Raw genomic sequence first — 16,058 nt, 5'->3', positions numbered from 1 at the left:
ATGTGAACGATGAATTGCAATAGAGCGCTGGGGGCACCACATATATTTAAAGTATTACTTTTGGGAAAAACATTCATAACATTTTTTTTAAAATAAAAGCCGCCCTGTAATAAACGCCTAAACCCTGCATTCTCTGCAGTTGAGTCCACAACACTGATCACCTTTTGAGGAAATACAGTATTTACTTTTGGCAGAAACAATATAAAAATCACAAGAAATTCACTGAAAAAACATTCACTCTTGTAGCATGACAGGAACATTTCTGGTGCACGGTTTCACGTACTGAGACATTACAAAACGACATCCAAGTGTTTTTGATGCCTTTGCCCAATAATCAAAGGCAATTCAGCCACAGTGTTGAGTTCAAATTACTGTGAAAAATGAACGAACAGAAAGACAAAATCTCCTGGCTTTATACTGCACGTTGTGACAAAGGTAAATATCACAAACATCAGCAGGGACGCAACATAGTGAAGGGCAGTTTTACAAATTATTTCATTTAAAATATCCATTTCTGGAGGAATACATGGTTTGGGGTCTTTACCGCAAAGCTCAGCCTTCACACTATATACTGGTATACGTCTGCCTTGCCGTGATCGGGCGTCGCAAAAGGGTTGAGCCAAGCCACGGAGAACGGGTGACCAAATACCACTTTCATGTTCATCCATTTGGACTTTTTGAGCCATTTTCTCTCCTCCTTTTTCAGCTGCTCGATACCCTGTGAGGTAAAAACAGGAGGCTGTTATATTTCTTTTTTTCAACAGGAGTGATGGACAAAAATCCTATTGAAACTGAATCTAAAGAGCGCTGTAAGAACACAATTTAAAAACTTATATCTATTGAAAACAATTGAATTTAATCAGAATGTTGATTAGAACGCAGAAGCTTCAGATCTGTGCTTTGCAAACTCCCTGGCTGGTTGAACCCAAACATATGAGCGCACACAATCATCCCCTTTTGGACAGAATCCTTGTGAGAACACCCTGGCTTCAGTTGTCTGGGTAACAGAGACGCAAATAGGCTAGACGTGGATGACGCGACGCTCACCGTTTCATCGGTGCAGATGGAGTGCACCTGCGTCCCAAACATGACTGCAGTGAAGAGTAAAAACAGAAGGCCCTCGAAGGACAGCAGGATGAGGAGGATGACGGTTGCCGGCGCAGAGAAGGTACTGCACTCTGAGGAAGGAAAGGAAATACCTGAACATGAAGGGTTAAGTCACGTGACATTGGAGATTGAAGCGGGTTAAATGTGCACACAATTTGAAATTCTCACATAGGGGTGTCCTCACTTTTGTTGTTGGCAATTTAGACATGCATGGCTTTGTGCTGAGTTACAGTGAAGGAAATAGGTATTTGAACACCCTGCTGTATTGCAAGTTCTCCCACTTAGAAATTATGGAGGGGTCTGAAATTTTCATCGTAGGTGCATGCCCACTGTGAGAGACATAATCTAAAAACAAAAATCCAGAAATCACAATGTATGATTTTCTGATTATTTAATTGTGTGGTACAGCTGCAAATAAGTATTTGAACAGCTGTGAAAAACAATGTTAATATTTGGTACAGAAGCCTTTGTTTGCAATGACAGAGGTAAAATGTTTCTTGTAGTTATTCACCAGGTTTGCACACTGCAGGAGGGATTTTGGCCCACTCCTCCACACAGATCTCTAGATCAGACGGGTCTCTGGGCTGTCCCTGAGAAACACGGAGTTTCAGCTCCCTCCAAAGATTTTCTATTGGGTTCGGACTGGAGACTGGCTAGGCCGCAGTAGAACCTTGATATGCTTCTTACGGAGCCACTCCTTTGGTTTCCTGGCTGTGTGCTTCGGGTCATTGTCATGTTGAAAGACCCAGGCATGACCCATCTTCAATGCTCGGACTGAGGGAAAGAGGTTGTTCCCCAAAAGCTCACAATACATGGCCGCAGTCCTCTCCTTAATACAGTGCAGTAGTCCCGTCCCATGTGCAGAAAAACACCCACAAAGCATGATGCTACCAACCCCATTCGTCTTCCTCCAAACACAGTTAGTGGAATTATGACCAAAAAGTTCCATTTTGGTCGCATCTGACCACAAAACTATTTCCCTTGACTCCTCTGTATCATCCAAATGGTCCTTGCCAAACTTAAGACAGGCCTTGACATGTGCTGGTTTAAGCAGGGGAACGTTCCGTACTATGCATGATTTCAAACCATGACAACTTAGTGTCACCTTGGAAATGGTGATCCCAGCTCTTTTCAGGTCATTGACCGAGTCCTGTCGTGGAGTCCTGGGCTGATTCCTCACCTTTCTAAGGATCACTGAGACCCTGTGGGGTGATATCTTGCATGGGGCTCCACTCCGATTTAGATTGTCATGTTTAGCTTCTTCCATTTTCTAATGATTGGTCCAACAGTGGATCTTTTTTCTACCAAGGTGCTTGGCAATTTCTCCATAGCCCTTTCCAGCCGTGTGGAGTTGTACAATTTTGTCTCTGGTGTCTTTGGACAGCTCTTTGGTCTTGGCCTCGTTACAAGTGTGAGTCCTACTGATTGTATGGGGTGGACAGGTGTCTTTATGCAGGTAACGACCTGACACAGGTACATCTGATTCAGGATAATACATGGAGTGGAGGTGGACTTTTAAAGGCAAACGGACAGGTCTTTGAGGGTCAGAATTCTAGCTGATAGACAGGTGTTCAAATACTTATTTGCAGCTGTATCACACCTACATTGTAATTTCTGGATTTTTCTTTTTAGATTATCTCTCTCACAGTGGACATGCAGCTACAATGGAAATTTTAGACCCCCTCCATGATTTCTAAGTAGCAGAACTTGCAATATAAGCAGGGTGTCAAATACTTAATTTACTTCACTGTATTAGGAGTGGACAATAAATTAAGACTGTTAGACACACTGTATACTTTGGACTTTACATTGAAGAAGAGTGTCATTTCTTTAATGTTGTTCCATGAAGGTATATAACACATTATTTACAAAACTGCGAGCGGGTGTCCTCACATCACTGAAATACTGAACTGAGTGATGAACTGATGAACATTTTGCGAATAAAGCTCTCACTTACTTGACCAATCTTCTTCAAAGCAGAATACAAAATGGAACCCCACCATGGCCAACGCGTGGAACGATATTAACGCAATGTACATCTGCAGATAAAAACAACACAGGCACATTTGCAAAAATCTAGATTCTACATTATTGTCAAAATATATTAGTATTAAAGTTCATTGCCCAAGTGTGGACTATAAAAAAATAAACTAGGAGCCCTAACTCAAATGCTCATACAGTCAAAGCGATCGCTCAAAACTTTTGAGATAACCAGAAACCTGGGTGAAGTCTTGAGGCTGGAACACAAGAACGCTATGAATGCGTGAACCCAAATTTTAATTTTTATAAATGTTCATTCAAAGCTATTTGTTTCAATGCAGAATTTCTATATGAGATGATTTCAGGAGACTCACCGTGAAGAGCACAAAGTACTTTTGATTGTTCTCTCCTACACAATTGTTGACCCAAGGACAGTGGTGGTCCATCTTTTTGATGCAGCGTTTGCACACACTGCACACACACAGGCAGGGATAAGAAAGACCTTAAAAGTCATAGCTTCATCTCCGCAGCAGTTATTTATACATCGAGCCATCCATTTTCTTTGCCGCTTATCCTCACTAGGGTCACGGGGAGTGCTGGGGCCTATTCCAGCTGTCAACGGGCAGGAGGCGGTTGCCAGGCAGTCGCAGGGCACATAGAGACAAACATCCGCACTCACAATCACACTTAGGGGCAATTTAGAGTGTCCAATTAATGTTGGATGTTTTTGGGATGTGGGAGGAAACCGGAGTGCCCGGAGAAAACCCACGCAGGCACGTGGAGAACATCCAAACTCCACACATGAGATGGCCGGGATTGAACCCGAGTCCTCAGAACTGAGGCCAACGCTTTACCAGCTGAGCCACCGTGCCACCTGCTATTTATACATTTCTAGAGTAATACAGGATATCCACAAATTTCTTTTTTTACAATTTAAATTGAGTACTGTATCCATGTGTAGAGGTGGATTGAATGAGGCAAATTAAAAAAACTCAATGTGATGAAATAAGGCGGCACAGTGGATCAGCTGGAAAGTGTTGGCCTCACAGGTCTGAGGTCCTGGGTTCAATTACAGACTCGCCTGTGTGGAGTCGCAGGCTCCAGCACTCCCCGCGACCCTCGTGAGGATAAGCGGCTAAGAAAATGGATGGATGGTGCACATATCAGCCGATGAAGAAGGAGGTAAGGAAATCGAGCTGTCAGATGACCCTTACGACTGTATGAGGCTCGACGTGGAGAACGTTCCCTGCATAGTGACATTGTGCAAGGTGAGCTCACTCAAGGGGCACACACAGGCACAAGTCTAGTCAGTTTTTATTATTATCAATACAAAAGGTGAATTGTTTTGCGTGTTTGTTGGATGGATGGATTTAAACCTGTAACCGTTTGGTCCCCAAGTCCTTGATATGTTTCAATTTCTACGTTTCTGTTCACATTCCAACTATAGTCTTTCTCACAGACTGTCACAATGGTTTGTCTCAATTTGCTGGTTCTACAGTTCAATTATTCTGCAGTCATTTTTCACTTTTCACGGCAGAATCCTGTGTACCCTCTGCTGCCACAGAATTAGGTCATTATCAAGCTAGGAAATTCTACAGGAAATGTGACATATGGTCTGTAAAAAAATGAAAAAAAGTTAAAATGCGCATCAGGCAGGGGGCAGGGATGGAAAAACTATTAATGCGGACAGAATATCGAGAAAAAGTCACATCAGGCCTTTTTTCCTGGAAGGTTTGTACAGAGCTGTATTTTCTCATCTGTTGTCCTCATGCATGCTAGTCAGTGTACCTGCAGTGGTGAGCTCTGTCAGGCTTGATGCTACAGCATTTAGGACACTTGTAGACCACCTGTCCTGGTTTGAGCTGGAGACTTTCAATGAACTCTTTGGTTGCATTTCCTTTTGGCACAGCTCCCTGGTAAACGAGAAAAAAAACACAGTGGTTAGGATGGAAGAACTGGTTGCAGACAATAGTACACAGTACCTGCAATACAAATTAGGACAAATGCAAGTCAAGAGCAACGTTTAGGTTGATTTTGTCCAGTACTAGCACTGTAATTAAAAAAGGCACAGCAAAGAATGTTGTAAAGCAGCAGAAGGTATCTGATGGCCCTACTTATCATAATGCTTTACACTGCCTATGTACCGGACCGTCACTGTGATGTAAGGGATATCATGCTTTCGGCACGAAATTGCCCATTTCGGCAGAGTTGCTTGGGTTGTCGTTGCCACCACTCGAGCAGAGCACACTTGCCTTTTGTAGGCATGTGCTTATGCAAAGTGTGTGCTTGGCGACCTTAAGTGGATACATAGAAGACCTGCACCTCTCTAAAGTTTAATTGCTTACTTGAAGCGCTTAAATATTTTAAAAAAATATATATAGCATACTTGACAGATTTTGTCTATTGCAAGCGTTTTCTGGGACAAAACCTAAAAAAACGAGGAATTTTACCAATTGTGGTCATTGACTAACCGGGTCAGTGCACATGGCCCTGGCGTGAGATGCGAGGGCGAGGAAGGCTAAGCTGTTGAAGAGAACCCCATTGAAGAGGCTGTAGGCCACGTTCTTGGCAGGCCAAAGCATTACGAACACCACCACGAACTCTGCATAGAAGACCAGCAACCAGGTAATGACGGCACACACGATCCCGCAGCCGTCACGGATGAACCACATTGTGTCAGAGGCACTGTGAGGAGGGGGAGGGGCGCAGTGTTCAGGCCTCAGGTAACCAGCCTGGCGCTCGATGTCCCTTGTGCGGTGAGCCGGGCTCTTCATTCTACAGCAGCCGTGGCTTTAACCGCATGCTGAAAGGTAAAATTCGGAGAGAATAATTTTTTTTCCATCATAAGTTCATCGACTTCATTTCTTGCTTTAGTTATTGTGCATCGTGGTGCCTGTCATAAGTTCTCTGAAAATTCTCCCCTTCCTTCTACGGGGGGCATCTGATTACATTACTACAGCTACTACAGCAACACTCCACACTCCTGTTTTGTAACAATTTGTTATTTAAAAAAATAAATAAATGACTGAATAAACTTAAGGGTGTGAATGAGGTACTCCCTTACTTGTGGTAAAGTGACACGCAGATGTTGTATCAGCTCCAGCTCAATTTCCAAGGTCCAAGTCACACGTTTTATGATACATTATATATTTTAAATATGCTGAAGTTTATAAACAGGAGATTTAACGCAGAGGTCAAAAGCATGCAGCAGTAACAGCAAAGCTGCGTCTCCGGCAGCAGAAGGTAGTCAAATGCAGCGCACTATTTTAGATTTCAAGGGGGGGAAAAAAAAAAAAAATCAGGAAACACCATTTCAGTTCTATTAATCATCTTACCTCTCTATTTCTCTCCTGGGACTGTGGCTAAAATGTCATTTTTTTTTAATTTCTTATCTTGAAACTCAAATCACGTAAAGTGAAAGTCTCTCCTCCACCGCTGTCCCGTGTTAGCGCAGCCACAGCTAACACGTCTATACTCTCCCGGCAGTGGCGGTCCACACTGCTCTGACCACACTTTCACCACGCAGTTTCAGTGCGATATTAATGTTTTTTTTTTTCATATCTTCAATCTTTCGGCAGTCGGTGGTTTAACTACCTCTGTACTTCCTTCCCTGTCCAGTCGGAATCCTCCACAGATCTTGAAACGGGAAAACAGGGCCAACCAGGAAGTAAGTGAGACTTGATGGAGTCATGAGGATGTTGTGTTCAAGACGACAGTATTTCATCCACTTTATCTCTCAGATGTCACTTTCACCCACAAGCCTGATTGAGACTGCTCGGCATTTCTGTGAATACGAACGTAACGTAACAAATAAATCCAGTGATTTGAATTTTTGTCTGTGTGTATATATTACCAAAGGGCACTATGTATTCACTTGACACTTATTTAACTTTGTCTGACATACACTATATTGAATAATAACTTTGACAGAAAATAGTTTGCTCTAAATAAATAGATAAAGAACAAAATAAACCAGTTAATTAGAATAGATTAAATTACACGCACAAAGTATCAGTTTCTTATATTTAAAATGGTTTCTTTGGGACCGCATTGCGTTAATTTCACGTCCGGGAGGTCCGGATGAACGAAGCAAGCGTTCAATAAAGTGGTCTGGCTTGATGACGTCATATTCACGCGACACGCACGATTTGAATATGGCAACAGTGCAAGTTAGCGAAGCTGAAAAAGTGTACATTTTACATGGCATAAGGGTAAGTGTTGACAAAGCAAATATTATAGATTTGAATTAGAATTTCGTGTGTAACATGTTGCCATTTCAAAATGATAAGGATGATCTACGAGTGGATGGAAGGGGTTGTGAAGACTATCGACACATGGAGGTTGAGACTGACTTGGTGTCCAATACCGACGGATCAGCGAAAGTTTCTCTGGTATTATTGTCTTTATGTGTGTTCTTATTGGTTACATTGTATTTTGGAGGCGATTTGACTTGGCGTGCTTTCAGGCTTTATAGGCTTGACAACATTGTATTCATGTTTGTAGGGGCACACAGCAGTTCTAGTGGGAATTAAGGCTGAAATTGGGAAACCGAGGCCCATGGCTCCAGATGAAGGCTATTTAGAGTTCTTTGTCGATTGGTAAGTTGGAGCATACTGCAAACAGAGAGATGAGCGTTGAATGCAAACAGCCCGGAATAAAGATTGGATGAAATTAGTCATCGTTCTTAGTCACGAGTTAATACTACTAAAACTATATATATATATCATGCATGCATGTTATCAAAGATTCTTCTTTATGTTTTGGCCGACACTCAGGCAGATAAGTTTCTTGTTGTGGGTATCGCTTTTACTGTTGCTCTCTAGTTCAGCCAACGCCACCCCCGAGTTTGAGGGGCGAGGAGGGGAGGAGCTCGGGACGGAGCTCAGCAATACGCTGTACAAAGTCTTCAACAACAGGCACAGCGTGGACTTGAAGAGGCTGTGTATCAGCAAGGGAGAGCACTGCTGGGTGCTCTATGTGGATGTATTGGTAAGAGAATTGTACATTTTTCTTTGCCATCTTGAATTCGCAGACATTAACATCTGGATTCCATGACTCGCATTCTGCAGCTCCTGCAATGTGATGGAAACCTGTATGATGCCATCTCAGTAGCTATCAAGGCAGCTCTCTTCAGCACAAAGTAAGTTCTGGATAAACGGTTTATTGTATCCGACTTGTGTCCCACGTGTAAATTTGTCATCCAGCTATTTTGTGGATAGGGATCATATTGGGACTTACAACATAGTTGCTTTGGACCAAGATACTGCATGATGATATAAAAAGTTCCTCATTTCACTTCAGCATAGTTTCTTGGTAACCAGAAGGCGGAAAAGCATTATTTATGTTTAAATTATGCTCCTTAATTTAGTAATTTAGCTAATTGGAAAGAGTGTGTCACAAGATTGTGCCAGGTAAATCTTATATTGGCCTGAGCATTCCTCATTTAAAAAAACACTATTCAAGCAACAGGTTTCTCGTGTTTTTGAGATTGCAGTTGATTACTATGGGGGGCCACAATGGAAAATGGTGGGAGCCCCTCAGCAACACAGGGAGCACAAGTTTAAAGGGTTTTTTGGTACCGTTGAACCTTTAGTTCCAAATTTAGAATTATAAAGTGTGAACTGAACTAGTTTATTTTTGGAACGATGAACTTTGAACTTGTTCACAGAGGAAATGAACAATCCCAACACTAATCCTGTATTATTTCACATTGGAATATAAAACTAATAATCAAACAATTGCAGGTTTAAAAAAATAAATTGCACTGTACCGGTATTTTTCTTCCCAATATCATGCCACCCTCATATGAATGTAATGTCCAGGTATATATAAATCAATGAGAATATATGACATGGGTTTATTCTTCAATTTTGATCAATTTATTACCTGTTTTTGTCTGAGAATTCTGGATTGAAGAGCTAAAGGACTTTTTGGTAAAGCCACAAGAGGGCATCATATCCCATGTGACAGCAGGTCACAGTTGAAATGGAATACTGATGCATTACTTTCAAATACACATAACAGTATTTGAGAGTTCATGGCCTCTGGCCTACAGTTTTAATCATCCATACATTTTCCAAGCCCCTTATCCCCACAAGGACTGCGGGAGTCCTGGAGCCCATCCCAGCTAAATTCAAGCGAACACCGTATACTGACCAGTTGAAAATCCTGGAAGATGGTGGATTGTGGCTGCTCACGGTTATTTGTTTGTAGTTTTTACTATGTATTACCAGACGAGGTACTGGAGCGCTTTTTCTGGCAGAATCCCCAAAGTGCACATATCAGCCGATGAAGAAGGAGGTAAGGAAATCGAGCTGTCAGATGACCCTTACGACTGTATGAGGCTCGACGTGGAGAACGTTCCCTGCATAGTGACATTGTGCAAGGTGAGCTCACTCATGGGGCACACACAGGCACAAGTCTAGTCAGTTTTTATTATCAATACAAAAGGTGAATTGTTTTGCGTGTTTGTTGGGGGGTAGGTGGGCCACAGGCACGTGGTGGACGCCACCCTGCAGGAGAAGGCGTGCTCCGTAGCCAGCCTCATCATCTCTGTCACACACAAGGGAGCCGTCACCTGCGTGCGGAAGGTGGGGGGAGGCAGCCTGGACCCTGAGAGCATCTTTGAAATGACAGAAGTAAGTCAACAGGGTTTAGGCGTTAGGTTTAGGTTAGGTCTACATGAAATGCAGTAGCATCTACTATTACATTACCAGTGGAAAGGTCTACCATCTTAAAGGGCCACTGACAGCCCAATATACATTTTAAAATAGATGTTATGAAAACTACATCTAATATTCACTTCAATGTTTATACAAAAAAAAAATAAGCGGAGAGTGTGTCATTCATACGCAAAGTTGCGGAAGTCTCACTCGACATCCCAGTGGCGGCCAAATTGCCTGCAACGTCATTTGCAGATGTAAGACTGGGACAGTCGCCATAGAAATCACATAGTGGCGCCTGCTATGAGAGAGGAACAAGAGAGATTTTCTGATTTATCCGACACCCCTTCTGACACGAAAGCTCTTTTCGAAAGAGAACATCTCACAATCGACTGAAGTGACCCTGGCAATATTACCCTATCGTTTCGAGCCATATTTAGATGATCTGTGGATCACTTCTAACAACAGACTCCACGATAGTATGTATGACAGTATGTAGCATACTAAGAAGGACCAATGCCGGGCGAAGTAACTACTTCATGGATGGGGTGGTGCGGGGGGTGGGGGGTGCTCCTTATACCTTCCGCATCTGGCCAGACCATGTTAGCCCCGATCCACCTCCACGTCGAGGCTGGCGGCGACGAACAACACCAGCCCCGTTGGCAATGAGCAACGCCAAGAGAGAAAGATTACGTCACCCCCCCAACTATTATTTATTTTAATAGCTCCATACACACTTACCTCTCATTTAGAACCCATAAAGTTTTCGTCCTTTGCACCTGTGCAGTCAATTTTTCACGACAAACTGGGTCTTTTGGAAATATATGAAGAGTGAATCCAACCTCCCAAGTGTTCAGACAAAATCCAACAATACAATGAGCTGGCATTTTAGTTAACACACAGGAAAAAAACAGCTAATTTCTCACAGGTACAATAGGTGTAAATACGCGACCCCACCACTGGAGGCGTCTGCAAAAAAAAGTCACTTCCTGCTTCTTCAACACAAAGTCCGAGAGAGACTTTTCCTGATGGGAGATGAATAAAATGATATATGCCAACATTCAGACTTGCTGTGAAAAAACGGATGGGACCATTCTGGATAATTATTTTCGGTTAAAAACGTATAAAATGTTATGTTTTAGGTGTCAGTGGCCCTTTAATGAAAGCATACAATGTGAAAACACCAAAGACAAGCTAACAGAAACTAGCATTGTTCTTACGATAATTTTAAAACTTCAAACAATTTCCACAAGTGAAGTTAAATATCATCCAAACATTGGGGGTACATTGGGGCTGCAGATTATTTCTACAGTAGTGTAAGCAGGAATTGTTAAATAACAACTAACATCTCGTTGATTCTCCAGACAGGTAAACGTGTCGGCAAAGCCCTTCACGTACCGCTCATGAAGCTTCTGCAGCAGGAGGAGAGTTTAGGAACAATGAGACAGAAAGTGGGATTTCTTGGTTAGCGATGTCATTGTTTTATACAAAACAGTAGTACTATGTATATACAGTGTCATCTTGTATAATTTTCTAGTAAAAATAAACTTCCAATTTGTACAGATTACTTGCCTTTGTGTAAACTGTTAATTTCCTTTGGACAGTGTTGTTTAATGTGTACGGTATGAGTGAAAACAATTAAAGTTGAGGAATGTTAATAAATCTTCAGTTTTACCAAAAGAAACTAATTAAAAAAAAAAAAAACAAGAATCAGCGTGGGCAGTCCTTTACTTTGACCCTTTTGAGATGGAGGAGATGGAATGCAAACATACAGTATACAGTACAGGCAAATTAGTCAGCAAAATTAGCTATTTGGAACTCAAAATAGGCCATTTACGTGAATCGTATAGATCCAATAAGTTTTTCACAGGGTGGGGGGTCGCTGAGGTCAAAGGCTGTTTCGCACTCCCCGAACAGTGGAAGCTATTGTAACTCGAAAGTTTATCATTGTAATGAGTAACGTTGTCATTGTAATGAAAAGGGATTCCCCAGCCCTCTGGAAATATTTTTTTTTTTATTTTAACATACATTAAGGAAGACTCGACGGCACGGTTGATCACCTGAAAGTGTTGGCCTCACTGTTCTGAGGTCCTGGGTTCAACCCCTGCCCTGCCTGTGTGGAGTTTAGATGGATGGATATATATATATGTGTAGACTGCATATGAATGTCAACAAATTGAGAGGAGCTTGTTGAATCATAGGCAGTTGCCCTGCTGGTCCCTTAAGGCGGTCTAACTAATTGGGATGGGTTCTTTGTGTAATTAATCCATCCATTATCTTCACCGCTTATCCTCACGAGGGTCACGGGGAGTGCTGGAGCCTATCCCAGCTGTCAACGGGCAGGAGGCGGGATACACCATGAACTGCTTACCAGCCAATCGCAGGGCATATAGAGACAAACAGCCACACTCACAATCACACCAAGGAGCAATTTAGAGTGTCCAATTAATGTTGCATGTTTTTGGAATGTGGGAGGAAACCCACACAGGCACGGAAGAACAGGTAAACTCAGGGATGAGAATTTCACGACGATTGGCGGATTTCCGACTTTTTCAGATCAAAATGACCATTCTCGAGATAAGCGCAAATCCGTTGAGAAAATTTCAGGGAGTAGGATATCGTGCCCCTGCCTCTCGATGGTGGGCTCCAAGCTGCAAGTTCAGCTTCGTGCTAGCACAAGCACGACTATCATATGCTGTTCTAACATGCTCGGTAGTGTAAATATTTTCATTTTGCGACATAAACAAAACTTGTTTGCGGCAGATTACTCGATTGGACAACGGAGTTATACAGTATAACGATCCAATCTTGTTAGTGGTTAATTGAGTTTCACCATTGCCATGTACATGTGTTCTCAGTTCTCAGGAATCGCAGTGTAACTTGTTAGGCGCGTGGGACTTAGCGCAAACTGAGCGACGGTGTGTTCAAAGTTTTACGATGGCAAAAGTGTTAGAAAAAAAGGATGAAGATCGAGCGAGGGCAATTGACAAGGATGCTGGAATGGAAACTTTCAGACGGGCATGGCTTGAAAACAGTGTAAGCGTGCAGATAGGACCGAAAACGGTATCAACATGTCTAACCGAACACATACATAAAGTGGACATTCCCGGTAAAGTGCTGTGCACTCTGTGTTCCAAAAGGAGCAAAAAGTATCCAGGAGGACACTCAGAACCCCCCCCCCCATCGACAGACATTTTCAGTGTTTTTCCAAATTGACCCCTCCGTACAGGGCACTTAACCAAGCCTCCTGAAGTGACGTCACGCCACGTGCGCTGACGTCAGACAAACAATTAGCAAAAATGGCGGCGCAGCAAGAAAAGAATAGAGCGAAACTGTCCGATTTACCGACTGATTTCTCACTCGCATTCTTAGCTAACAGTGAAATATCGTTGAAAAGCAGACAGCAGGGCTTCAAGTATTTCAGCGAGCGGTATTTCAATGGTATTTACATGCATATCGACGGAGAAACCATTGATATTAGCGCGAGATCTTTCTGGAGTCATAGGAAGACCAAGAAGCCACATAATATAATATAACCCAAAGACGAATTCGTCATTGACAGTTTCTTATTTTCGTGTTACATATCACACTTGTGTGCAGAATCTGCATATGTATCTGTATAGCCGTTTTTGAACCGCCGTATGAAGGAAAAGAAGGCGAGCCTTGATTTACGAGTTGTTTCTCTCGTTTTCTTTGTGTAACGTCACACGCTCCCCTCAATAATTATTCTTGAATTAGTGCCGAACCTCTGTAAGTCCCGACCGAGTACAACAATCACTACTTTAGTGTCCTCAAACATCCTTCCTTCAGTCTTGGTGTCTCGGTGCACGTCGAAGGCTTTTAGGACTGCTAGTCCGGTTTAGCTTAGCTCATTAGCCGCGAACAAAGGGACACGTTTGTGCAGTCAGATCATCGCAAAATATCGCTCAACACTGATCAAGTGTGTCAATCATTCACACGTAGCTATATTATGCAAGCGAAGAACTGCTAATTCATTTATAAGAGACATGTATTGAAAATCAAATATAGGGAATACCTTCGAGCTAAAACAGTCCGGTTTAGTGTAGCCACGAACAAAGGGACACGTTTGTGCAGTCAGATCATCGCAAAATATCGCTCAACACAGATCAAGTGTGTCAATCATTCACACGTAGCTATGTTATTCAAGCGAAGAACTGCTAATTCATTTATATGAGACATGTATTGAAAATCAAATATAGGGCATACCTTCGTGCAAACACAGTCCGGTTTACCATAGCCGGCAACAAAGCGACACGTTTGTGCAGTCAGATCATCGCAAAATATCGCTCAACATAGATCAAGTGTGTCAATCATTCACACTTAGCTATGTTATGCAAGCGAAGAACTGCTAATTCATTTATATGAGACGTATTGAAAATCAAATATAGGACTTACCCTCGTGCAAACATATCTGTTCCGGTTGATGAACTCAGTTGATCATGCTGTCTTCCACAAAGTTTTATCCATCAAAGACATTTTTCGTACTCTGTCTTCTGTTCCGGTTGATTTTAGATGGATTCAGTTGATGATGCAGTCTTACACAAAGTTTGATCCATCAAAGACATTTTTCGTATTGGGTCTTCGGTTTTGGAAAGGGTACGAATTGAACTCCACCAACTAGTCTTTCAGGATACCTGTCGTCACTATATAAAGTCCGTGACTACACCTCTTAACCATATCTATTGTTATCTATAGAACCCAAATACTCGATAAAACGCCAACAGAAGCTATACTGGACCATCCAGCGTTGTCTGAGATTTGAGTCTGAGATTATGCAGATCTCTGGCCTCTGATTGGTCAGTGACGCGGATTGCGCAATTTCTACGGAGGGGTCAATTGGTCATTCTCATCCCTGAAACTCCACACAGGCTTTTCCGGGATTGAACCCGGGACCTCAGAACTCTCAGGCCAATGCTTTATCAGCTGCGTCACTGTGCCGCCCCTCTTTGAGTAATATAAGGGAAAATGATCGTTTGGTCGAGATATAGTCAGTCCTCAAGCAACAATATTCTGAGACTTGTTTGAGCAGCCTGTCAAAATAGAGTAAAAATAACCCAGCATAGAGATCATAAAAGCATGTGCTCGTTTGTCAGGAAAAACAATCTTCTAATTGAATCAGTCTTCATCAAGAGGCAGCTTTGACTTTGACTTTTTTGTTTTGGAAAGACTCCGAGAAAAGAAAACTAAACAGAAACTATGAACCCCAGCTGCTCTTTCAGATGAAATGTTCAAGCCATATGATATTCGTCGAACTGGAAAAGGGTCCCTCTGATATCTCCAAAACTGTAAACCTAAAAAAAAAAACCTCAGATGAATGCATCTATCTAGCTATATAGCTGCGCTTTCCATTTTATCATTCATCATTATTTATTATCAAATCAAAACAGTCTTTATCACCCTGGAGAGGACTCGTCTGAATCCAGAGATGATCACACACGATGGCCACAGGAAGCCAACAATATTATTTTCATGATAAAGTCAAAATGGGGATTTTGAGCCAGATGTCAAAAACATGAAGGGTCTCTGCAGCCGTGAGGCAAGGGTTGTAAAACTTGAACGATGCTTCACCTTGAGCATCTGTCCCGTCTTCAGGAATGACTGAAAGGGTAGAGCTTGGAAGACTTTCGGACCCATGGGGCTTCTTATGGTAAAAGAATTCAGTCATAATTTGTAAACCTGAAATCTTTTGGGGAAGACCGTCAATAGGAAATATACAATCATCAATAAGCAGTACAGAAAATTGTTCAGTACTTCGTGTACAAGTAGCTGATCTCCAACAAGTGACTGAACGGCAAAAACTGTTTCATCCAGAAGTCGACCAATCCAGATCCAAGGATGTCATGAATGACTTTTGCAACCTTATGATGACACTTTGTCACTATAAGTGCAGCGCCAAAGATATCCGTTTTGATGACTCGCACTGGCAAGGTAGCAGTAAATTGTTAGACATTGTCTCATGATGTTAAAATGCGAGCCAATTCTCATTCAACCAGGAAACGTATCAGTTAATTCCGATATATGAGTTGACCTTAGCTTCACCTATTGGAAGGATTTTTTTTTTTTCTGGAGAAGCCGCTTTTTTTATATATTTTTTTATATTTTTTAATAAGGTCAAAATGGGTTCTGTAATTATGTAACATAGTTGAGGAAACTTCCAGAATCTCTGCACCTTGTTGTTTTTGCCACGTGGCTCAGGCTGACGGTTTGAATAAAGAGAGACCAGATGGGAAGAAACGATTCCAGACGTCTGTCACACGCTCCAAAGTCTGAGTTTAGGCCGATCCAAAG

The 16,058-nt window shown here is 42.2% G+C and overlaps 2 protein-coding genes across 4 annotated transcripts; one reads left to right on the top strand and one right to left on the bottom strand.

The window, feature by feature from the left end:
- Positions 1–397: 397 nt before the first annotated feature.
- zdhhc3b (zinc finger DHHC-type palmitoyltransferase 3b) lies at positions 398–6,810 on the bottom strand. 3 transcript variants are annotated; one of them, XM_061821098.1, is made up of 7 exons: positions 6,682–6,810; positions 5,559–5,890; positions 4,876–5,000; positions 3,462–3,558; positions 3,065–3,146; positions 1,048–1,178; positions 398–718 (listed from the first exon to the last, which is right to left on the bottom strand). In XM_061821098.1, exons 2-7 carry the CDS (start codon positions 5,859–5,861, stop codon positions 560–562), a joined length of 897 nt encoding a protein of 298 aa, XP_061677082.1. In that variant the 5' UTR covers positions 5,862–5,890; positions 6,682–6,810; the 3' UTR covers positions 398–559. The 3 variants fall into 3 exon arrangements, with proteins under 3 accessions (XP_061677082.1, XP_061677001.1, XP_061677164.1); XM_061821017.1 differs by lacking the exon at positions 6,682–6,810 and adding an exon at positions 6,423–6,564; XM_061821180.1 differs by lacking the exon at positions 6,682–6,810 and adding an exon at positions 6,152–6,373.
- Positions 6,811–7,167: 357 nt separating this feature from the next.
- On the top strand, positions 7,168–11,311 carry exosc7 (exosome component 7). The gene is made up of 8 exons (XM_061820894.1): positions 7,168–7,298; positions 7,377–7,478; positions 7,591–7,685; positions 7,911–8,076; positions 8,157–8,227; positions 9,350–9,473; positions 9,570–9,725; positions 11,114–11,311. The coding sequence occupies exons 1-8, from the start codon at positions 7,206–7,208 to the stop codon at positions 11,216–11,218; spliced, it is 912 nt and encodes a 303-aa protein (XP_061676878.1). The 5' UTR covers positions 7,168–7,205; the 3' UTR covers positions 11,219–11,311.
- Positions 11,312–16,058: the final 4,747 nt, after the last annotated feature.

Source organism: Syngnathoides biaculeatus, chromosome 1, assembly GCF_019802595.1.
Source record: "Syngnathoides biaculeatus isolate LvHL_M chromosome 1, ASM1980259v1, whole genome shotgun sequence".
Lineage (NCBI taxonomy): Eukaryota > Metazoa > Chordata > Actinopteri > Syngnathiformes > Syngnathidae > Syngnathoides > Syngnathoides biaculeatus.
This window is presented reverse-complemented; position numbering and strand designations above follow the sequence as displayed.